The sequence below is a fragment of the Harpia harpyja genome, chromosome 22 (assembly GCF_026419915.1).
Source record: "Harpia harpyja isolate bHarHar1 chromosome 22, bHarHar1 primary haplotype, whole genome shotgun sequence".
Lineage (NCBI taxonomy): Eukaryota > Metazoa > Chordata > Aves > Accipitriformes > Accipitridae > Harpia > Harpia harpyja.
This window is the reverse complement of record NC_068961.1, coordinates 15,980,356-16,003,237: the sequence shown is the minus strand read 5'-3', so window position 1 is coordinate 16,003,237 and position 22,882 is coordinate 15,980,356. Positions and strand designations below refer to the sequence as shown.

At 41.9% G+C, this 22,882-nt stretch overlaps 1 protein-coding gene across 1 annotated transcript in view; it reads right to left on the bottom strand.

Moving 5' to 3' along the window:
• Window positions 1-2,896: 2,896 nt before the first annotated feature.
• SLC9A2 (solute carrier family 9 member A2) overlaps window positions 2,897-22,882 on the bottom strand; it is a 34,640-nt gene continuing 14,654 nt past the window's right edge. The window contains exons 4-12 of the mRNA XM_052774051.1: window positions 18,518-18,735; window positions 16,967-17,169; window positions 14,078-14,167; window positions 12,821-12,891; window positions 11,193-11,354; window positions 10,507-10,603; window positions 9,480-9,611; window positions 7,558-7,648; window positions 2,897-5,408 (exon numbers count right to left, since the gene is read on the bottom strand). Coding sequence (XP_052630011.1) covers window positions 5,038-5,408; window positions 7,558-7,648; window positions 9,480-9,611; window positions 10,507-10,603; window positions 11,193-11,354; window positions 12,821-12,891; window positions 14,078-14,167; window positions 16,967-17,169; window positions 18,518-18,735 — 1,435 coding nt within the window. The 3' untranslated portion in view covers window positions 2,897-5,037. The remainder of the gene's footprint in view (window positions 5,409-7,557; window positions 7,649-9,479; window positions 9,612-10,506; window positions 10,604-11,192; window positions 11,355-12,820; window positions 12,892-14,077; window positions 14,168-16,966; window positions 17,170-18,517; window positions 18,736-22,882) is intronic.

Genomic DNA, 22,882 nt, shown 5'->3' with positions numbered 1-22,882 from the left:
ATGAATCTTGTAAGGGAGTATATTGGAGCCTGAACTTTGAGAATCAAATGATTGTGAGTGGAGCTCAGTCTTTCTCATAAAAATGAAGAGAGTTTTGTAGAGCTTGTTTTAAAGGGAAGTCTTGAAAAATATCTGTTAACTTACAAAGAGAAAGGAAGCCAAATTTCTAGTTATTTTAAATCCTAAATTAGCATCAAAACTATTTTTGAGATGTGTTGCACGATAGGAACTGCTCTTCCATTATGTCAAATTTGTAATAAATAGGAGGTCTTAGATACGAAAAATAAATGAAGTGAACTGGGGTATTTAAAATGCCTTTTCCTTTTTGTGGCAAAAAAATCTCTTTTTGAAACAAAACCTGTGGCAATTAGGGTGCAGTTGTTAACTGACAAATTTAAACCCGAGTACGTTTCAGATCATGAACCAGTGAGACTCACCAAAGCAGGCAGTGTAACTATTGCTTTCCCTTCTGCAATCTTAGTCCCTCTTATTCTGTCAAATCTCACAGGATAAAAAGGCTTCCAAAGCATGTCAGTGCTGTGTGGGAACTGCATCAGTGTTTGCCGACTTGGGAGAGGAATGATGCTAACCCAATCTCCCATCGTGTTGTCCTATTAGAAGATCTGTCTACCAGCTGCAAGAAGAATTCTTCTGATGGGTAAGATTCTCAAGTGGCTCAGCACAGTATCCAACAGGGACAATTTTCTGCCCCAACTTTGATTAACTCCCAAATGCTAAGGTTCCTTCAACTATTCAGAGGAGAATTAAGCTGCCATGTGGGTTTTTTTTTTTTATAAGTAGCTCCCCATTTAGCTGGCCGTCTAATAAATAGAGGAAGATGAAACTCTTTGACTTGATAGTTTTAAGACACCTTCCTCATGGTTGTTCACACAACCGACAGTGTCAAGCACAGCTGCAGGTTTATCTAGAAAGTGCAAGTTATATCATGATCTACTAAAATAAGGGATTAAAAAAAGGACTGTTAGTCCTCCTATCTCTCCCGGATTTAAATAGCATCTGAATCCGGGCAGTGTATGACCTCTCTGTACTCTGTCCTAAAGCAGTTCCTCCTTCTCATGCTTGGACTTGACCCCCCCTCCATCAGGTTTTCCAGCCCTCGCCTCCAATCTCTGGTTGGCCTGGCTGGGGCTGGGTATTGCAGATGTTTTAAGCATATTCAGAAGCATATTTTTATAGGCTCATAGCTGTTGTAGTACAAAAAGCATTCCTCCAGCCAATTTGAAAATCCTTCCTCTTTTCTTCAGGAGCTGGGGGATGTTGGCAGAACTTAAGACAATTTTGGAAACGGCAACCAGCTGAAGCATTTATTGCAGCGTCAGCCTTCAAGCGTTGCTGGTGTTTAGAATCTGTGGACTTGGCATCTCTTGAAAAAGGTGGTGCAGGGTGCAGCGTGTTTGATCCCAGAGATGCCAAGATACTCTTCATAACAGCATGCATGTTATTTTGGCCAAATTTTGAACTTTGTTTCTCCATGTGATTTCTATGTGGCTTCAGTGGAGAAGGATATTTTCAAGTTTCTAAATTGTTATGCAGTATGGTTTTCTTTTGTCGAACACCTGTGGTTTCAGTGGAGCTTGCGTTATACTTTAGTACCAAGTAGGACAGCCCTTAAAATTTTGCCTCTTATGGCAAATTATTCTCATTTTCAAATATCTGCTTAAAACAGATAACTGGATGTCTATCTACTCTCTAGCCCTTGCTATACCTACTTTCTTATCCTATTTACTTTCAATTTGTATGCCTCTCAGCAGCTGAAGGGGGAAAGAAATTCTCAGAAAACCCTAATTGAGAGTAACATATGTATTTTCCTACTGTCCCTAAAACTGGACAACTAGGCATTGTGCTTCCTCACCAAGGCAGTAAAATATCAATACTACAGAGCGTACCGGGGATCTGGAAACAAAAAAATTGTTTGTGGATTTGGCGAGTTTCCCAGTCACTGCTGAAGATGTGGTTTCCTGAAAAAGTGAAACGCCATGTCCCCAGTCAATACATGACTTTCCCCATCAGGTGGTGCTCGAGGACAGATTTATTGGGCATTTCATTCTCCAGCAGACAAACTCTCTTTGATACAACATGAAGGAAACGTCTCCTCTGCAAGCTAAAGGTAAACGGGCCTTTTAGAAAGATCGAAAAGTGCTATTGAGCTTGTTTTTCCTTTGCAGGAAAAGGAAAAAAAAAAAGATAGGAATAGAAAGATCAAAAAGTGCTACTGAACTTGGTTTTTCCTTTGCAGGAAAAAAAAAAAAAAAGATAAGAAAAGGCAAGCCTCTGACCTAAACCAGAACAAGAGTTGACTGAGAAGGGCAGCCTGGGGGACAGCCTGTGTCACCTGCTGCTGTCATTGCTACCGAAAAGGAGAACACCCAGGAAAGCAGTTTCCCAGAGGCGATGAGGGTCTGACCCAGCAGTAGTGGAAAAGAGACCGAAAAGGGTGGGAGGAGCAGGAGTGAGGAAGGGAGAGAGCACTTGCAAGGAGAACAAGAGTCCCAGGAGATCTGTGATTTCTGCTTCACAGTGTAACCGTGCTGGAGATCTGCCTTGATGCTTCTATTCTGTGGATCTCAAAGTGCTTTCAAAAGGTAACAACGTGCTAGCGTGTTTTGAAGCACCAAGAGCTTAAGACCGTATTTCGTAAAAATGTCCTCCAACTGGATGCGCTTGTACTATGGGGCATCCTCTTTTAAGTACCAATGATCTGAGCATGCACTGTACTAACGGACAACCAGCAAAGCAGTAAGGTTCCTGAAGCCTGCATTCATAAAAAATGACACCCATTTAAAAAAAAAAAGGCAGCTTTCCCCAGGTACAAGCCAACTGCTTCATCATTTACCAGTGCGTGAATGAGGAAGCTCCACAGGGAGTAAACTAAATGTTGATGTGCAACACTTCACATTTATTTATTTGGTCAGATTTCGGATGGGCCTGATACAAAACACCTAATCTAAACAGTCTGATCTGCAAGGAGGATGTGGTTTCAAAACCGAAATCTAAACTCAAGGCTTCTTTCTTATTCAAACATGATCCCAATAATGCAGTGACAGAGTACTCACTGACAATTTTACTGATGAAACATATTTTCCTGTTGAAAGACAAATTCAAATTTGCTTTTAATGCTTGCTGGTTTTGTTTGAATCCAGTTTTATTTCCAAACAGGAGATGATCATTAAAAAATAGTTAAGTATTGCCTTCCACAAAAATCATTTGTTGAGAATAGCCATGAACATTTGACTGAGATTTCTAGGGTCCACATAGCCATCCCTCTGCAGCTTAGACTTTGCATTTGACACACAGCAGAAACTTCCATAGCTGGAACAGAGGAAAAAGACTAAAAGACCTGTGCCAATAAAGGAGTTTAGGAAGGTTTGACATTTCAAGTACATACATGGAATAAATATTTTTGGTAAAGCTGTTAGAAGAAGGAAAGTCTTAAATTCCCATTTATAAAACTGATTTATCAACCCCACCCGTGAACCTTTGAAAGAAATCTACCCTGTGATTTTAAAAGGAAATTGTTTTTTAATAGTTCTTTCAAAACAAGCTTAAATAAAAAAAAAAGAATCTTATTGCCCACAGATGTAGAAATGTGCTAATGAAAAAGAAAAGTTATGATTTCACAGTGTACATTCTTCAACGAAAGTTATCAATCTTGTAACAAGTAGAATGAAAATTATTTCTGCATTGTGCTGAAATGTGTATCTGTGCTAAAGCAAGCTCAAAACTTAAGACAGCTTAAGTGGACAGAAAGTGCAAATTCCTGAGAGCTACAGTTAAGTATCATTTATTTTAATGCACCCTCCCTTCCCATATGCACTCAAATGGCAGCCATTTATGCTAGGATGAAGAAGTCCGTGTTTCTTGTGGGTGTTATTAAGGTGCATAGTGACTTCAACTGACTCCAGGGCCCTGCTGTGCTACTTCTCTGTACAAACAAATCAAACGGAACATTTTTTGTTCCTTGGAGTGCATAGCTCAGACAAAAGATTATCTTCCCCCTTTTACAGATGAGGAAACAAAAGGAAAACAAGTTGACCAGGGTCACAAGCGTGAGTAAACAAGCTTTCTTGAGTCTCAGTGGTCCCTGCCTCAAACAGGAGACTGCTCACATTGTCTACGTGTAGCGCTCTGCAACTATTCTACTGCTGTGTTTGCACTGCAACCAAGAAACTAAGGTGCAAAAAGCAATTTTGAATAACAACATTATTTATCCGCTTGAAGTTTTCTCTTTTTAGGGCTTCTGGTGTCCTGCTAGGTGCTCTCAGCTCTTATTGACATTAGTGAAAGTCAAGGTAATTCAGATTTCCTTTGGTGATCCTCAGTACCTATCAAAGGTAACATATTGCCAAAAATTCAAAAAGCAAAAATTCAAGCTATTCAGGTCTCGTCTCTGTTGCAACTCCTATCTATAAAGTGTATTTGCAATTCTGCTCCTACAGCTTGTTCCTTCTCTTCTTCCTCTTTTTTCTGCATCACAGCTCTTCGAACAAACTGGGCTTCAGGAATATATTTATTCTTCTTACAAAGTCTATATGATAGGTGCATTGTGCAATTTTCAGTGTTACTCATATTAAAGCTCTGGTTAAAACAAGTATTATTGGATTATAAATAAAATCTGAAATGATATAAAATTTTTTTAAGAACCCATTTATCACTGGACCTTCAACAATGATTTTCAATGGATAACCGGGTATTGAACCTGCATGACTCGGTTCCACAAGATATAATGTGATAAGGCACATTTCCATCCTATCTTAATAGTGGAAATAATGTAGTTAAAGCATTGCCATAAGTTATTTATAAAAGAGATTAATTTTTCTTACGTCTTCAGCTTCGCAATTGCTCCAGTATTCTTTTCACTCAGTTAATGACATTGACTTTGCCCAAATGGAAGTGGTTAGATCCACACTGAGGCTTGTTTTTGGTTTTTTTACTGGATCCCATAGTCTGATCATATAGTTTAGAACCCTAATTCGATACGTCCATGGTTTATTACCAATAGTTCCCTTCGTGCTATATTCAGTATGGCTGGTTCTCAGGCTTATTTCTCTGCCTTTCCCCTTGCGATGCCTGCCTAACTAACCGTGGTGGTGGCACGGGCCTTGCTGAGCCATGGTCTGCAGTCAAATCTTCCCTGCTCAAAGTGCCAAATCTTGGTCTCGTCAGCAGCGGCTGCCTGAACCCAATGGATGGCTGAGGCAAGGCGCTTGGCTCCTGCTGCTCTCCTCCTCCAGCCTGGCTCCCATCAACTTCGTTCTTCCACTCCACCCTGAACTCAGGCGCTGGCCTCTGCTGTCTCAGTCTCTGGTCTCTCAAGATTTTCCCTGCTCTGGGTCTTAAATTGAGCACTGTGGTAGCGGCATCCAACTCGGAGTCACTGCTGTCGCCCACTGTTAATTGAAAACGAGATTTAAATTTTAGGTGCAGAGTATTACTCTTTCAGGAGTACTCAAATAACAGCACACTGAGCACTAGCACACATAGAAGAAAGTTTCCCCGTGTTTCCTAAATTCGGTGCTTTCTGATTAGACCCAGTAACAGACACTTAACTCTGCCAGGACAGAAGATAGATTTGACTTCCAAACATCCCTCCCCTCAGACTGATTTTTAGAAAGCCCTCACTCAGCTGCTCCTTAACCACCAAGCGCCCAAGTGTTTGAGTTGGCATTTCTCCAGTTCTGGCTCTGGACATGGAAAAACCTGTCTCTCTCTGAACTACCTGGGGTCTAGTCCCCGCTTACGTCCACACAGGATACAAAAAATGACATTTCTCACCCCCACATCCCATGAAATCTAATCTGAGAGGCATCTCCAGAGCACGACATATACATAGGGGCTCTAGAGACTTGACTTTGGAAAAGGGACGTCAATACTCCACGGAGCAAAGGCTCTCCCAAGGTCAATGTACAGATGGGAGGAAACACCCTGTCCTTAATACGCCTGAATGTAAGATATCAAAGAAAATCCACAGGGCAAATCTCACAGGTTGCAAGGGCTGCAGACTCCTTCACCCCCTCACAGCAGGGTAGAAAATGGTCAAAGGAAAGCTGGCATAATCCTTCAGGGAATGCACTTAAATGATCGTTATCATGTAAACCAAGCTGGAAACTTTCTGGATGTCTACATGTGCATATATTTCCCCCAGCAGCCTTCTTTTAAATTGATTAACATCTTCATCAAAACCTGAACACTTCAGTCATTTGATAATCATTTTAACAATCATTTATGAATGCCTCAGATTTGTTCTTACACTTACTATCTTAAGTCAGATATGATGTTTTAAACATATCAAAGCACAGAATTGTGTATTGTGCAACTGTCGTAAGAACAACTTCCATTAGTAGCCTACCTGTTATTTCTTTTAAAAAGGTGAGGAAGGGGTCAACAAAATATATCAGCACATAATTGTCCATTCACCCAGATAATTATATATCAAGGAAGGTCTTCATCAGACTGTGTTTGCAGGCTTTTTCCCCCCTAAATATGTCAAATAATTTATTTTTTGACAATTGAATAATCTGGAGGCACATTTCCTCTTTAATTCTAGGTGACAGTAGGTGACCTCTGCATACATAACTACGGAATAAAAGGCATCCTACATTCAGGAGAGCAAAGATGTAATTATTAACAGACAAAAACATGGCCTATTGCTAAATGAATTCTGAAGAGTGGGAAACTAATTGGGGTGGGGATCAGGACATTTTAGTGACTGTGCAGAGATTTAATCTTCCCAGCAAGAGATCTTGATGGTTGCTTGTCATGAAAGGAAATGCTCCTGAGCATGGTATAAGCATGGTAATGCAACCGGTAATAATTTAAAGTAATACAGAGAATTGGGCAAAGTTTTCACATCAAATGGTTGTCTTCCTTCAGATTTTTTATTTTTTTGTTAGAATTCAAGAAGGTCAATATAAAACATCTGTGAGTTTAGGCAGAAAAAAAAAATTGACATTTTAGTTGTAAATCGCAGCATTTTGAGAAGTTCTTCATGAGAACTATAAACCAGACCTCATGGCCTCTCTCTGGTTTGGTTCTCAGAGCAGTGTCCTCTACCCTGATCCCAGTGATAAAAGAAACCAAATATGCTTACAATCCAAGAGGGAGATCAGGACATTATGGAATAAAGACAAGGAGAATGGGACATTATGGAATAAAGACAAGGAGAATGAGCCATGGCAGTGTTTCTGATGCAGAAGTGCTTCAGGCTGCTGCCTGCTCACATGAGGAGATGTGCTGGGAGGATTCTGCCACAACGGCATTTGAGCTGAGAAAGCCCCACAAGACTCTGCTTGCTGGGGTATTTCTCTACACTCAAATACCTACTTCAGGACCCATTGCTTTTAATGCTCTAAGAAGATCCGACACCTAGAAATATGCTATGAAGGTATTTACTCTAGAATGAAAGCATGTGGACGTAAAACTTTTAATATTTATTTGAAAATTAACATGCTGATTTCTCTATGTCATCCCTAGAAAAACCTTCCTTCTACGTAGACAAAATGACTGCAGCACAGTAAGAGATAGAAAAGTTTTCATTACCTCTGGAAGATGTTTTATTTCTCACTCGTAGTTTCTCTGGGAGTTTAGTGTTTTTAGGAAGTGAAAGGAATCTTTTTGTATTTGCAGCTGCCTGTGTGCAAAGAAATACAAGAAATGCTAAGTTACTGCAGACTGAAATACCTGCATAATGTATTTTAAGATACATGACTGAGGCTTGAATGGGTTTATGTAGCTAAAGGGCTGGAGAGTAGTTTGGGATTAGCTAATATGTGATCTTTTACTACACACTCAGGTTAACGCTGATTGCTGGTTGAAGTCTGTGCTAACTAAGGTAAAGACTGAGTAATCTCAAGCAGCTTAATCAAAAGAAAGTCTGGTGATATGCCCTCTGAGATCGAAGTTAATAAATGTATGCTCTCTAACCTCAACCTTACCTGTAGAGGTTTTCCTAAGGAAGGCAAACGCTGCAAGCATGGCATCACTTCATGCAACTCCACTTTGAAACTTTTTATTAGTCAGCTGCAAAAATTAGGTTGAGACTGAAGCTCTGGCACAAGAACTAATCTGTATTCTGATCCTGCAAGCGCTTTATACATATAAATGACTTTATACAGTTGACTAGTCACACTGAAGTTGATGGGGAACTTAGGCACCAGCGTGATCATTTACGAGTTCAGGGCATAAAATCCTTGTTTTCCCAAGACTAAGCTCGAAAGGCCCTGGGAGCAGAGCACACCTCATACTTCCTGGAACATGAGAGGTACTTTCCAGGACAGGTTGCTTTATTTTAAAATTCAGAAGTTTCTCAAGGGCATCCCTTCTTACATTTGTTACCAAGATTTTTTAAAACCTTTACAGTCTACCAGCTCTCCTCTGCTTGTACCCTTCATTGCTGCATGCTCAAAGGGAACCTGAAAGGAAATTTATTTTCCATGAGAGATTTTTCCTCTTCGGATAGTGTTGTGCTGCTCAGGACCACTACACTTCCCTCTGTGGTGGATTTATCCAAGGATAATTATTTTTAAAATTATAGCCTGTGCATTTTAAAAAGCTGTCAGACACCCTGTTTCTCTCCCTGCCCCAAAAAGTCTCAATCCTGTTGAGTCTCTTCATTATTCCATCTAGTAAATCATTTATTTGTATGGCAAAGACAACATACGTAACTGTGGTTGAGAGGGGAAAAAATCATTCAGGAACGGACTTATTGTCACAATTAACACCACAGTAGCCCTGCTAATGATCACAAATGAGATATAGCACTTATTGGAGACATCATTCCAGCCTCAGCTGCTGAAGGAGAACTGTATCAATGAAAACAACAGTCACTAGGTATTCCTGTAACATGAAAATACATGTTTATAGGATGGTTAATTTCCCTGATACCTAAAATGGGAAGGTGATTTGGGGGATCAGCTTCCCTGCTGAATCAGTGTGCTCCATTCAACTATGGTCTGAAGTTTACAGCAAAAGTATTGCAGGATTGCCTTAGAGAGCCAAGTATTATCGTGCCACAGCATTTCTTGTAGGCAGAGGGGGTTTTCCTATTCTGTGTCAAAACCTGAAGTCCTGACTACATTTTATGAATGCTAAAGAGCCCACAATGTTTTTCAAACAAAGAGCTCACTCTAACTGACTCGATTAGAAGTTCTCTTTCCCATATTTTGGAGCATACTGTAAGTAGTTTGTCTGTCTCAAAGTCATTTTCAACCTTGATCATCCACGCTTCATCAAAATACTGACAGAGAAATCCCATTCCCGTATCACATTCTACAAGACTGAAGCTTTGCTGAAGGGGTTTACACAAATTAAGGAGCCCATGGGTGCAGCTCAAGGTGGGACTTTATATGTGCAGTTGTCTTCCAAATTCAGGATTTATTTTTTCTGCATTTCAGAAGATTTTTTTCTGCATGACATTTAGCTACAAAGAACTGCTTTCTGTAAAACAACCAAAATGCAAGTACCGGTGTTTCTCTTGACAGGCTGTTCGTTTTCCTCAGGCTCTCTCTAAGGCTGTGTCGGCGACGGATCAGAATTTCTTTGGCCTGCTTTTCGCTCGCATCTGCAGCCAGGCTATGTCGGTTATATGACATTGTCTGAAATATAAAAACAGTGGTCACATTCTGAAAAGCGTAACGTCAAATGTGTTGAACTACATGCACGTTGCAAAAGAGGCTTTTTGCTTTAATGTTTTAATAAGCATCATAAATCCTTGTGAACAACACCACATTGCAGATGATTAAGAACAAGAACGGTAATTATGCCAGCATTTTTTTAGTCATCTGCTTCATAAGCACCTGTTTTGTTTTGGTTTAACCTGCTGATATTTATAATGAAAGAGAAATTGGAAAAAGCTGGCTTAATACAGCGTTTACCCCCACACTGTACTAGCTCGTCAATACGTCAATAGAGGACGCACATTTGAAAGCGATAAGATGAGTCACCTGGGGGGAAGTCATTTTTACCCCCAGCAAGCTGAAGCTTGCTCCACTTTTGAATGTTTTCCAAGGGCTCAGGCATTCAAACTACTTAGCCACAGGAGGGTAAATGTGAAATGTCCTTTTGCTTTTATTTCACTCTTTTTCCAGCTCATCACCTCTGCTCTTCATACAAACAACTTCACAACTGGAGGCAAATGGGAAATCTAATTCCATATCATGAAGCAAGCAAAATGCTGATATAAGTGGACAGTGTTGGGTTGAATTTGCACCTGTGGTCCTTTTTAAATAATGTAAGTATATTGCAGGCAATATGACAGAAACATTAAGCTTTATCAATAGTGTAAGATCAAGTAAGCTATTTACATAAAGGAGTATGAATATGTTACTACACATATGCTAGGACATGGATTCATAGGCAATAGAAGTAAATAACTGCTTTAATTGTTATGCTATGGTACAGCAGATGTATAAGCCCAAAGATATGTTGGGAAGGTAATCAGTATATTCAGAGAGTAGTGGGATATTTAAGTATGCAAAACTTCATCCTTACTCGATGTCGTATTTGGTAGAGATTCTTTGTTAATATTTCCCGCATGTTTTCCATTTCAGTGGGAGAAAGCGGCTTTATCTTTCCTTCATGATATTCACTGTGGCAGCATAGAAGGAAAATAGAGGAAAGAGAGAGAGAGAGGAAGAATGTTTTTATTTTTGTGATTGGGAATTACATTTGAACTATTGCCTTTGTTAGAGCTGGAAACAACATTTCAAAACAACCGAGGAACAGGTGAAAACGTTCACATGTAGGAATGAAATCTTGATCTCATTTGAGTCAGTGGTAAGGCTCAAAACTCAGTCACCAAAATTTGATATAAATGACATTCAATTGTAAATTTGATTAAGGTACTTTTCAAAATGCCCCTCAGGCTTCACCCGTAGCTATTTGCAGCAGATGGGCAGGCACTGGTTCAAATCCAGCTCCGCTCTCCATGGCAAATCAATGTTCCCGTGAGCAGCTGCCCTTGTAAAACTACACGCCCCGGACGAGCACAGCTCACCGAGTGCTTCGTGCGTGAGCTGCAGGCAAAACGCTCCCGTTTCGTATCTGCCCCCTGTCCAGGTGACATTTGCACACAAAGTGTCCTAAGTCAAAGTGATTATCCTGCCTACAGACTGGGCTGTGAAATAAACTACGTGACCCAGCCGCAATGCTCGGCTGCGCTGGCATCGCTTGCTTACCTGAGAGACACCGACGATGGGACCTTGCTTATCATTCCGCTTTCTGCCATCTCAATGGCATGTTTGATTTCCAGCTTCTTGTATAAAGAAACAATGCTGGATTTGGGCTGGTTCTCCCGGATTAGAAGTCTTCGCAGGTATTTATTGTCAAACTTTTTAAACCTGTACGTGAGGCAAACCAACCCAACCAGTTAATTTTTACTGTGCATAGTTAAGGAAAGCCAATATACTGTAGCTAATGCAATTGTGAAGGAGTCTGTTCCCTGGGAATGTGTGTGTTCATATTAACAACCTGCTGCTGAGTAACATTAAAAAAGGGTCGAGTTCATCTTTGCTTCAGATGATAGACAGTCTTAACCTGTGTTTTGGTTAATATGTTAATGGGCAGTCTCCCTAGCAGCAACTTTTAACTTTTAGGTATTCTGTGTTATTAGAAAATATTATTTTTAATTCTCCATTTTCATCGAGACAAAGAGAACATTAAATATTTACTGTAATAACAAATAAAAGGTCTAAATTTGCACCGACTGCTTTTTCTTTGAAATTTTAGCCTGCTCTTGTAAAACTTTGGAAATTCTCCCTTCCTCTAAAGCAACTGCAACCCTCTTGGATGCTTAGTGAAAAAATATTGATTACAGCTGGGGTGATTTTGTTTGTCAGAAAATATTTTGCCCTCCGGCCACTCTGAAATTATTCTTGAATTTGGGTCTGAAGGTCCTGAAAAGGTGGGACCCTCCTTTGCTCCGTAATCTGTTCATTCAAGATCCCACGCAGACTGGAGGAGAACCAGGCTGAGTAAAGGAAAGCTGTACCCATGTCATGCATCTCTCACGAGAGTGTCCTCACTGCATTGCCCTCAATCATTTGGAGAGGGCTCTTCCCAGCCCTTCCTGCTGGTGCTATTCCTCTCTATAATAAACACTTAAATTCTTGTTGGAGCAGCGACTAAAAGGTGGGAGAACAATGCCCACGCTTTGGGACTAAAGGATTTGGGTGTAAAAGAGTGCGCTTCTGAGAAAAGGGAGTTAGATCCAAACCAATGATGATGATGATTCAGCAGCTGAATTGAAAACATGACTTACTCGGGTATTGCCAGTGGTAATCTTCTTAACTGACACTAAGTCTTAAATAATACCCTCAAGAACTGTGGAGCTGCCTGCCATTAGGATCTCTCATGCACACCTCATGCCAGCTCGCGCCTTGATCTTGCTAGAGAAAGTCCCAAAGCTTTTCTATGTTCCCCACCAAGTAGGGAACTAACCCCTCACTTAACACACATAGCAGAGACATACAATTTGCAGGAGGAAAGCCGGGTGGGATGAAAGGCTCGGCAGACATACAGGAAAAGCTGTGAAACAATCAGAAACAGGGAGAGGACACGCACCCTCAGAAGGTACCATCCCTTACCCTGGGATCAGAGGGCTGCCCTTCTTCCCAGCTGCAGCTTTTGTTCTACTTGCTTGTGGTTTAGTAAAAAGACATTGTTTTGCTGCTTTCCCTTTGTAACCCACACGTTCTAAAAACAACCATCTGCTTTCAAGAATAAAATGCTGAAAATGAAATATGATGCCCAACAGCCTTCGTTCAGCCTCTCCTGTGTAACAAAGAGTTTTAAATGCCATTCTTACTTATCTCTCCAAAAGTTGTGACCCCAGTGTCCACACACATCTTCAATTCCAGTCTTCACATGGTCAAAGAACTGAAGGGGAAACATTGGTTCATTACACAAACTTAGAGACATCACTTGGCTTGCCCTCAGTCATTATTAGTTTCTAACTTACTTCAAAACAGAAACATCTAGTCAGAATTCAGGACGATGCTTCAGTTTAACTAAATGCAGTCTAACCAAACTCAGAGACGGACTCTGTTTTGTTCCCCTGAAACTTCCTTAGCTTACAGCCCCAGAAGGACAGAAGTTAGTTGCTAATTTCCTCATTGCAGTCTTGCTCAGCTCCTGCCTGAATCTGAAGGTTTTTCCCATATTTTCACTTCTTTTACGTTCCCTGACCATTCAGGGCTATGCCTGGGATTTCTCCAGGGGCTTCCCCAGGCCTGACGGTGAACCAGGCAGGACTTTGTGGCAGGGAGAGCCTGCATGGGCAGCAGCTCCCCACATCGGCACCGGCCCCTCGGGATGCACAGGACAGAGCTGAGATGCCAGCACCAGGTCCTGAGCTCCCTAGTTTGGGGAACTGTGGTCTAGCCTCACCTCAAAGCATCCTGATGACCTAATACTAGAAACACACTCTTCCTCAGCCTCTTATGAATTACAAAAGAGTGAATCAGTTCAGCTAAGATCTCACTTGATCCCCAGAGGCAGCTCATTTGCTCAGAATTCAAGTATCGTAAAGGAGAAATACATTCAAGAATATGAATGGCTAATAAACTGCAATAATTGGAGACATACACGTACCAAATACAAATCCATCAAGAGGCTGATGATGTGAGAGTTAAGTAACTTTAAGAGCGTGTTTAGGAGGAGTTTGCATTTGTTTAATTAGACCTACTCAAATGCAATGTAGTGTAATTAAATTGACAAAGTTTTCCTAATATAGCCAAGTTCTAAAATGACACGTATCTCATATGTGAAACAAACTACAGGAAGTTAATTTACCTCAAAAGGTGAACAATTAAGGTGAAGATACGTGATACGTGATAATGCTAATTTTGGTAATTGCCAAAGGTTTAATATAACCTTTACAGTTATTGTGCTTAAAACAGCTATCAAAAAGAAATCTAAAAGAGCATGTGCCTCTCTGTAATACTGTCCTTACAGTCTTACTGAAAGGACAGTAGTCAAGGACAAGAGTCCTTGTCTTACTGAAAGCCACTAGGAATTTCATCTATATGAGGGTTTCATCTATGACACTGAAGCTGCAACATACCCTGTTATAAATTTCTTCACTGACAGCAGGCTGCTTTTTATTTGACCTTTTGACATCAAGAAATTCCACCAGTGGGCGAATTGTTATTCCCTGTGAAGAAAAAAAAAAAAAAGGGCAAACAGTTCTGGGTTTTTTTCCATAAACATAAAGAAAAAAACAAAGCCTTTCAGTCTTTTCCATCTCTATCAGAGCATTGAAAATGGCTGTGGATACCTTTTTAGCTCTGGAGACCCTTTCACCTTCCTAACCCCAAAATCCAGCCTGACACAATAATTAGAAGAGTGAATTCACTCTTGTGATTAGCAGGTGTTGCACTTAGCTATGAAGTCCTTGTCAGCACACAGACTCCACTAATGCAACAGAAGGAAAGAAGGGGCTCCCGAGAGCTAAGAGGTCCAAGAGGGGTAACCTGACAAACCCCATCAGGAATACATCACTTACCCCATCCATAGTATTTGTAAACTTTTTTTTTTCAGTTCTGTTATATATTAGGAAAACCCTCACTTGTCTTCTGAATTAATAAAGAGATCCCCCATCATTCCAAAGCAAACATATGAAGTCCTCTTTTTTCATGATTACTTCCAGAACAGGTACTCAAAGATGTGTCAACAGCAGCACTAAAACTGCTATTCAAAATTGTGACGCTAAGACTTTTTGTGAATATGTGTCCTTGCCTGACTATTCTCAGAGAAAGAACAAAAAGTTTTGCCTATCCCAGAATGGTATAATGGTTTTGAACAATTACTTGTGGAAGAATTGACGTAATCTGTTGATTTGTACAGACACACTGGCACAGGGGAGAGGAATGAATCTCTCATGGTGTTGAGATCAGTCCCTACCATCCCAGACTACCAGGTCACATATTTCTTTTCGTAAATGAATTGAGCTTTATCTTAAAAGTAGTTAGGTTTCTTTGCCCCATTGCTCATACTGGAACACTCATCGTGAACAACATTGTTCTGATAATTAGAAAGCTGCTTCTTAATTGCATCACGGTCACTTCGTACCACTTTGTTCCTGTGCCAACATTTGTCTTTTTAAACAGTGTTCCTCCTTCTCTGGTGTTCACTCCCTCATATAAACAGTAATTACATTCCCTCTTCTCCTTCATTTTGCTAAGGCCAAGGCATCCTGGTCTCCTTTCACACAACAGGCTTACCAGTCCCGTGATCACTCTAGAACATGACACTATTCTCTAATGGAAATACCCGTCTCAGTATGTCTTAAGATCAGATTTGCCTTTCTTCTGTCCCCACAGCATTGGTGGCTTAAACTCTACCCTGTTATCAACTAGTACACCTGTGTGTTTTTCCCTTTCTATTTTTTTCCAGAAGAAAGCTTCCCATTTCATAAAAGAAAGCCCTAGTAAGAAAGTCCTAGCAAGAACACATTTGCACTTAATGTTAAAGTTCATTCTGTTGCTATCACATTGGCCCTCAGTTATTCTCTTCTTCCTACATGATACCCCATATCACTGTCACCCTGAGAACACCTTCCAAAGCCTGTCATCAAGAAACATCAGCGACAAAAAACTCCTACGTTTATGTGCCATGGTCAGGAACGAGAATATTAAACAAAACCAACCCCAGGAACCACCTCTGAGGAATTCCATTAATAACATCTCGTCAGCCTGTTATCTGACCAGGGTGGTTGAACGCTGGAGCAGGTGCCCAGAGCGGCTGGGGAATCTCCATCCAGAGAGATATTCAGAACTCAACTTGCCATGGCCCTGAGCAACATGATCTACCGTTGAAGGTGGCCTTGCTTTGGGCATGGGGTTGGACCAGAGACCCCCAGAGGTCCCTTCTGACCCAAAGGACCATATGCTCCCATTTCCCTTTATAGGAGAAACCGTCGGTTCCTTCCTCGCTCATCTTACAATCATCCTAATGTCAATCTAAACCTCAGTTTAACAAGTAGTTAAGCTAACAATCTCCTATGTAGCCCCCTCCCCCAAAGATTTTACAATAGTCAAGTAAAAACAGATTACTCTAGAAAATAAATTGCCTTATTCAACAATGATACCAGGTTTCCCTTTGGTAAACTATGCTGCATTTCATAACACGTTCCGTTTACCTCCGTATTTTAAATTATTCTACCCTTCAAAATCAGTTTTCATAGTTTACACACTAAGGTCAACTAACTGACCTCCAGCTGCTCCAGCCACCTTTTGCCCTTTCCCAAGCACCAGCACAGATACTTGCTACTTCCCATGGCACATTAATGCACGTAAAAGGCAGGCTAAAAATATATTTTTTTTCCCACAAACCTGAAATTCCATGTACTAGCCTCTCACATCTCTCTCACCGCTCTGGATAATGACTAGCCTCACATGTTTATTTGAGGGGCTCAGCCGCCTCTACATTTTGCTGGGTTCAGTCACTTCCCTCTCTCTCGGTCACTCTTGACCAGACCTCCACGGCCAGCTTGACACCAGAGACAAGTTCTTCATGTTCTTCCACACACCTGGTGCTTTTGGATGGATGTCCAGCTGGTTTGCAGCATCACTGCCTAACACCCAGACTCAAACACTCCAGTCCACCTCTCGCCGTGCACCGCATCCAACACTGAACTCCTGAGTAAACGCACAGCTTTAAATATTCTAACAAGGAATTAGGGCTGGGGCTGTACCCAGATTATCTTTTATCTCTACTCCAACCTCACTGGGTCTTAAATGATTAATACTACTTATATGTTAGTATAAGTACTTAATATCTGGCATACTTTTGCTACCTGTCTGCAGTCTGCATAGCATTTTCTTTAAGCTATAACCATAGAGAGTACCTTCAAGTATGATCCTTCCAGTAAGTTAGGACGTTTATTTTTCTACCCACTGCTTATTTACCAGCTGTCAGAGAAAGAAGAAGTCCAGAAGAGGAAAGGCATTACCTGAATGAAAACGGTGAAGAATATAACCACGATAACAGCAGTAATGAACAATTTCTTCCTGGGAAATACAGCAGGAGGAAGCAGAAATACAAGTGAAAAACAAATAGCTCCTCGGAGGCCTCCATAGGCGATAATAAATTGGTCCTTAAAAGTGAGAGGAATTGTCCGGAACACATTAATGATCTGAGTCAGAACAAAAACACCTGAGGAAAAAAAACAGGAATACAGGGAGGAGGGGGAAAAGGGGAAATTAAATTACACAGAAATCCCCCACGATGCCAATATTTGTTTTAAAACACTTTTATTTCCTTCTTACCTATATATTATTGACAAATGAAATGTCACTTAGCAGCCTGAAAACACCATGGAAGAAAAATTTAAAATGCCTAAGGAGCATCATCGTAAAGACCTTTAGTGAGCTGACCACCTCAGGCCAGCTGGATTTAGGACCTGAAGCAGCTAACTGATCTCCACAAGACAGCTATCTGCTAGACTCTGCACCTCTAGAACAGCAATAATTCTTTGTGTCAGTATAGACCAAGACTACTAATTTTTTTTTTTTTTTTTTAAATAGGATTTGAGGTGCTTTTGAACACTTTGGATTGTCACCTCCATCGGTCTGTGCTTTGAATCCTGCAAACTCCTATTCGCTCACTTAATTTTACCTGCACAGACAAGAAGGATGCAGGACTGGGGATGGAGGGAGAAGATGCCCGTGCACGCTGGTGCACCGAAGGCAAAGGCTCCAGGGATGTGGTGGATGGGATTAAAGGTATAAAGGCAGGTGAAGGGAGAAAGCATGGGGGCCAGGACCTGGGGGACAGTCAGGCTGCTTGGTCGCTTTTCAGCATAAGGTATTAATTGTGGGGTTGCAGGTGCAGGAGGGAAAACAGTCCAGATTTCTGTGCCGGAGGGAGACTTGGGAGCTGGAAGTAGGGTTGCAGAGGCAGATCAGAGCATGAGTCGCCTTCGCACTCGGAGGGACCGAATCGTTACAGCTGAAACTGGGGCGAGGGGCAGGTTTAAGACCTACGAGCCTGACCTGCACTTAGGTCTCAAGGTAAAAGAAGAAGAGCTAGTACTGCAAACTCAGGAGGGATCGAGCAGTTTCTTATAGGAATTTTTTCTTCACAATATATACCTGAACAACACTTCATCTACAGCATTTTCTGTTTTGATGCTATTTATGCCAATGACGGGGAAAATCCCAAAGCTAGTAAACATAAATAAATAAAAAAAGCCCCACAGCCTGTTTAATTGTTGTACAACTGCTAATTCTTTTTAGCAAAAATTGCTTATTTGTAAATAAATGTTTACTTAAATACCTGTACTCTGATTAATAAGCAGACTGCCTCTGACTTTAGATGGGCAGGATCTGGACCGAACTGATTTTTGGGTTCCATTTCAGGGGAAGATGGAAGTTGACCCTGTGATCTAGGACATGTTAGAAATAAGACGACCATCCTACAAGCTGATGGGACTCTGTCTATGAGAGGAGGTAAAAAGTTTCACTTGCAAAGAATACGGACATGTAGCCTGAGACTTGCTTACCCAGTGCCCTCCAGATTAAACAGAAAAGGAGAGTGAAGCTAACGAAGGCCCAGTTCCACTCGTGGTTCTTCCCAACCGTAGACACTCCCATGAAGATGAAGATTAAGGTCTCACTGACACTGCTCAGCATCTTCATGAAATACTTTATTGTCGTATAGGATTTTTGAGAAACATTTTCCTCCACGTATTTATTCATGGTCATGGCACAAGCTGTAATCCTGGAAGGCAAACATTATCCTGTATTTCATTGGCTTGATTCTTTTTTAGCCCCTCTCATTTCTACAGAATATTATTCACTTTTCCATAGTCCTCTTTAAAATACAAAGCACAACCTATTCCATAACCAATCTCGAATTTATAGACTTGGTGAACCTACAGTTTTGGGCATGAGATTTTTTTTTTTTTCCGCAGTGGGGAGTTTTCTGAGAAGACATCAGTATAGGGAGAGTTTTGCCACATACTAAATCCACATGATCTGTGCAGGGGGTCACTCAAACTCTGTGTTTTGAAAGAGGCAGACCTGAGGAGAGCCAGGGGCAGCCCTCGAAAACAGGGATTGCTGCTTCTATTGCTGCTGAGGGACATCAGACAGGACGGCAACTGCATGTCCTGGGGCAGGGCTTCCCTCCCTGCCCACCAGCGCTTGTCCCACCAAACCATTCCCCTCCTCAATGGCAGTGGCAGCAGCCAGCTCCTCTTCCCAGGCAAAGTAAGCAGCAGGGGTACAGTCAATTTGTCACCCTGCACCGCTTCAGGCCACTGCTTGCTTTGCCTGTGCCTAGGGCTGAAAAGGAGAAAAAACATCACCAGAAATCAACGCTGGTGCTGCTGCACATTTAAAGCACCCGCAAATGACCGAAATGGGCATCTCGGCCGATACATGGGAAAACAGACAGGGCTTACTGCAAGTACGCCTACATGTCCGTGCTCCGAGCCTGTGTTAGTAAACAGTTTCTTAATCAGCAGGAAAAGCAAAGCATGACATTACCAGCTATACATCACTTGCTCGGTACACTTGCCCACGGTGCAGGGATGGCTGAGGACCACTCGGCTACAGAGTTTACAGGTTTAAGGGTAGTTAGCAGAGCTGGCTGGAGGATAACCTCAAGCTGGTGCCTCGACGGAGGGAAGCACAGTCTGAATTGCCTAATAATTATCAGGGTGGGCAACTAAGGCAAGATGTGTTGTGAAATTGCTGTCACTCCTGGTTCTATTATCTCAGGCAAAACCATGTCTTCTCTGATTTCCCAGTTAAAGACATTATACATACCCATGTATGGGTTCTCTGTCAAACCATATACACTAAACCTAAACAGAGAGAGAGATGTGTATTTATGTTGTCTTTCTGAATACAGCCCATGAGGACTTGTCCTATGGTTATTTATCCCAGTTCCACCAGGTTTTCAGTTTATAATTATTTGCCAACATAGGGGATATTTCCTCCTACTGAAATCTCCGCACTTCTCTCTCTCACGTGGAGAGGGACGGGAGGTTTGCCAGCATCTCTTTGGAAAAAGCTGAAGACAACTCTCCCACGTCTCATGGAGATCCCACTGCAGAAAGTATTCTGCTGAGCATGTCCTGCCTCTAAGCCAAGAGCCCCATCTCTGAACAACTCAAACGTCCCTGAATGTGAGTGTAAATGGAAAGGTGGACTGAGGGAGAGCTCAGAAAAACCTCACTAACATTATGAACGCACATGTCTACGTTCTTTCTTCTAAAAGAAGGGATTAAAAAAAAAAAAATTTTGCAAAGCAGAAAGAGGAATCCCAGAAGCAGCAGTAACTTCAAAAGGACCTTAGCATAGTAAACTTTCTTAGCATTTTCCAAGAGGGTGTCCATAACAGCAGCTGAGGCTGTAGTCACTGGCAGACTCTGAACATGTTTCTCCCAATTAATTAAAGTTAGTTTTGTCCAGAAGTTTCCTTCTCTTACGTGGAGCCAGCATGGCCTGCTTTGGCGACAACGGCCAAGAGCTGAAACACAGTTGTGGATCTCTGGCCCCACCAACACACCCAGATCCCCCAAGCAACTGGGCAGCATTACTTCTGAGGGACGAAGCCAGGAGGACACGTGGACACTGGGAGAGGACACAGTGGAATTTGCTAACCTCTGTCAAGCTGCACAGCCCCTCCGGGCACATCGGGGTGAATAAAAACCCAGGGAAGAGGGTCTGATGTGGGGACAGATGCAGTCCGATGGGGCAGGTAGCGGCTTACAAATACAGGTGGAGAGGATTTGCTAGCGGAACAGTGCACCTAACCTGGCCTTCACCCTGCGTTTTCGTCCACCTGCACTTGGTGATAGAGGCAGATCTAGTCAGCACAAAATAAAACGGCCATTGCCATGCAAAAACTAGCTCCAACCCTAAGCAAACTCCAAGACTAAGAAGAAGGAAAGCTTGGCTAAAACTATCCCAGACCCCCATCTGCATTTTGTACTGACATAATGGTCAGCTCTCTCCCCATGGTCAGCTGGTTTCACCATGGTCTTGACCAGAAAGATCCTCTGTGGCCGGAGAGAAGCACGCTGTCTGGGAAGCAGAGCTCATCACGGTTACGCGGGATCCACCGCGGAAGAAACGACACAGATTTCATAAGCATGCAAGCTTCCTCCCCGCAACACTCAGTGGTTTCGGTAACGTTTCTAGTTTGAGCATGTGGCTGGCACAACAGAGATCCTGCATTTTTGCCAGGACTGCCGATGCTCTTCACAGCTCTCCTCCTTGTCCTGAGCTCACAGCTGCCCAGACTGGGGACTTGCCACAGATCCCACAAACACGTGTGCCTGCATATCTTAGGGGGAAAGTGGGAGAGGACCTGGGCCATGCATGGATTTTGTCCTGACAAGGAGTGATGACTTGGCCAGGACATCCAGCCAAGCCCAGAAGCTGTCAGACATTCCCAGGTTCTTCAGTTTACACCCAGTTCTGGTGACCAACCTCAGAAATATATGTGAAGAAGGGTCTCAAATCTACTCAACACCTTCACCCTCCCAAACTCTCACATTCAGTGGCAGACCAGCTCTTCACAAGCCACAGGCTGCACCGACAGACCTACAAATATCTCGGGTTGTGTCACGGGTCGTGACAGCTCTCCTGTGCGTGCGCTGCTTATCTGCACAACTATAACAAGTCCGATGCATCCCGGCTACCTCCGGCCGACTGCGCGCACGGTGGAGCTGGCAAGTGCCGGCGCAGCAAATGCCACAGAGCAAGAACGCATGGGCAAGCTGCAACACAGCCGTTCCCAGATCCACGGCCGGTTCAGGGTCCCAAAGCTGCAGCTTACTGCCCGAAGCATTAGGGCCGTCAGGTCTGCATCAAAGACACAACGAAACGCTCAGGACTGGTTATTACTTTCTTAAAATAAATAGGTTTCATGATTAGAGTCATTTAGGAAAGCCCTGCAGCTTGGGGAGTGGGGAAGCATGCTGTGGACACGGTTTGTTTTTGGATCCTGAGGTAATGGAGACACTGTAAATAGATGTCTGATAAGAATCTGTCACCAGATTAATCAGGATCCTTGCAAGCTGTAACTTAAAACACCTACCACGCTTAACCACTAGAATTTAAAGGGACGACACCCTTATAATATTATTTTCAGCCCCATTTTGCATTCATTCAATTAGACACAACTAATGGATGAGCTGATTCACCAGTATAACAAACAGTGCTCTACATTATTTGTTATTCTTCAGGTAAGTAATATTCCACAGCTAATCACTGCTCACTTTAAGAATCTGGTATCTCTTCAGAGCACTCATTTACAGTAGAAAAAAACCTGTTGAAATCTCTTTAATTTGAAAATGATACAGCAATATAGTGTTAGAATTTAATATAAAATCGATTTCTTTAAATATGCAAGACTTTATGAACATTATTATAATATGTTCTTCCCAAACTAAATTTTTGCTGTCACAATAATCAAACCAAAAGCTTAGGTGTGTTTTATTTTACATTTCTTATCCACATACATTAATTCTGGCTTCCATTTCTGTGACCTGAGGTAGTTGCCTTGGTCAAGAAGGGGGGGGAAAACCCAGTTAATTGCAATTAACCTGCAACTTTCTGTGCTTCTGAAGAATAAAAGATCTCCTGTACAAACAGTGCAGTTTCTGTCATGACTGCAATAAACTAGGCCACTGGGTTCAAGCCTCAAGTTTCCTTGACCTACTAAATTTACAGTCGTTTCAATGTTTGTTCCTTTCAGCCTGCTAATTCACTGTTGCAAAAAAAAAAAAAAAGAAACATATATTAATAGTTCTGCTGCTTCACAGAGAGCTTTATGAGAATTAGTAAGCAGAAAATGCAGCATTATAATTAGAAATGGAACCAAGCAAATAAAGTTCAGATTCACATCTCTA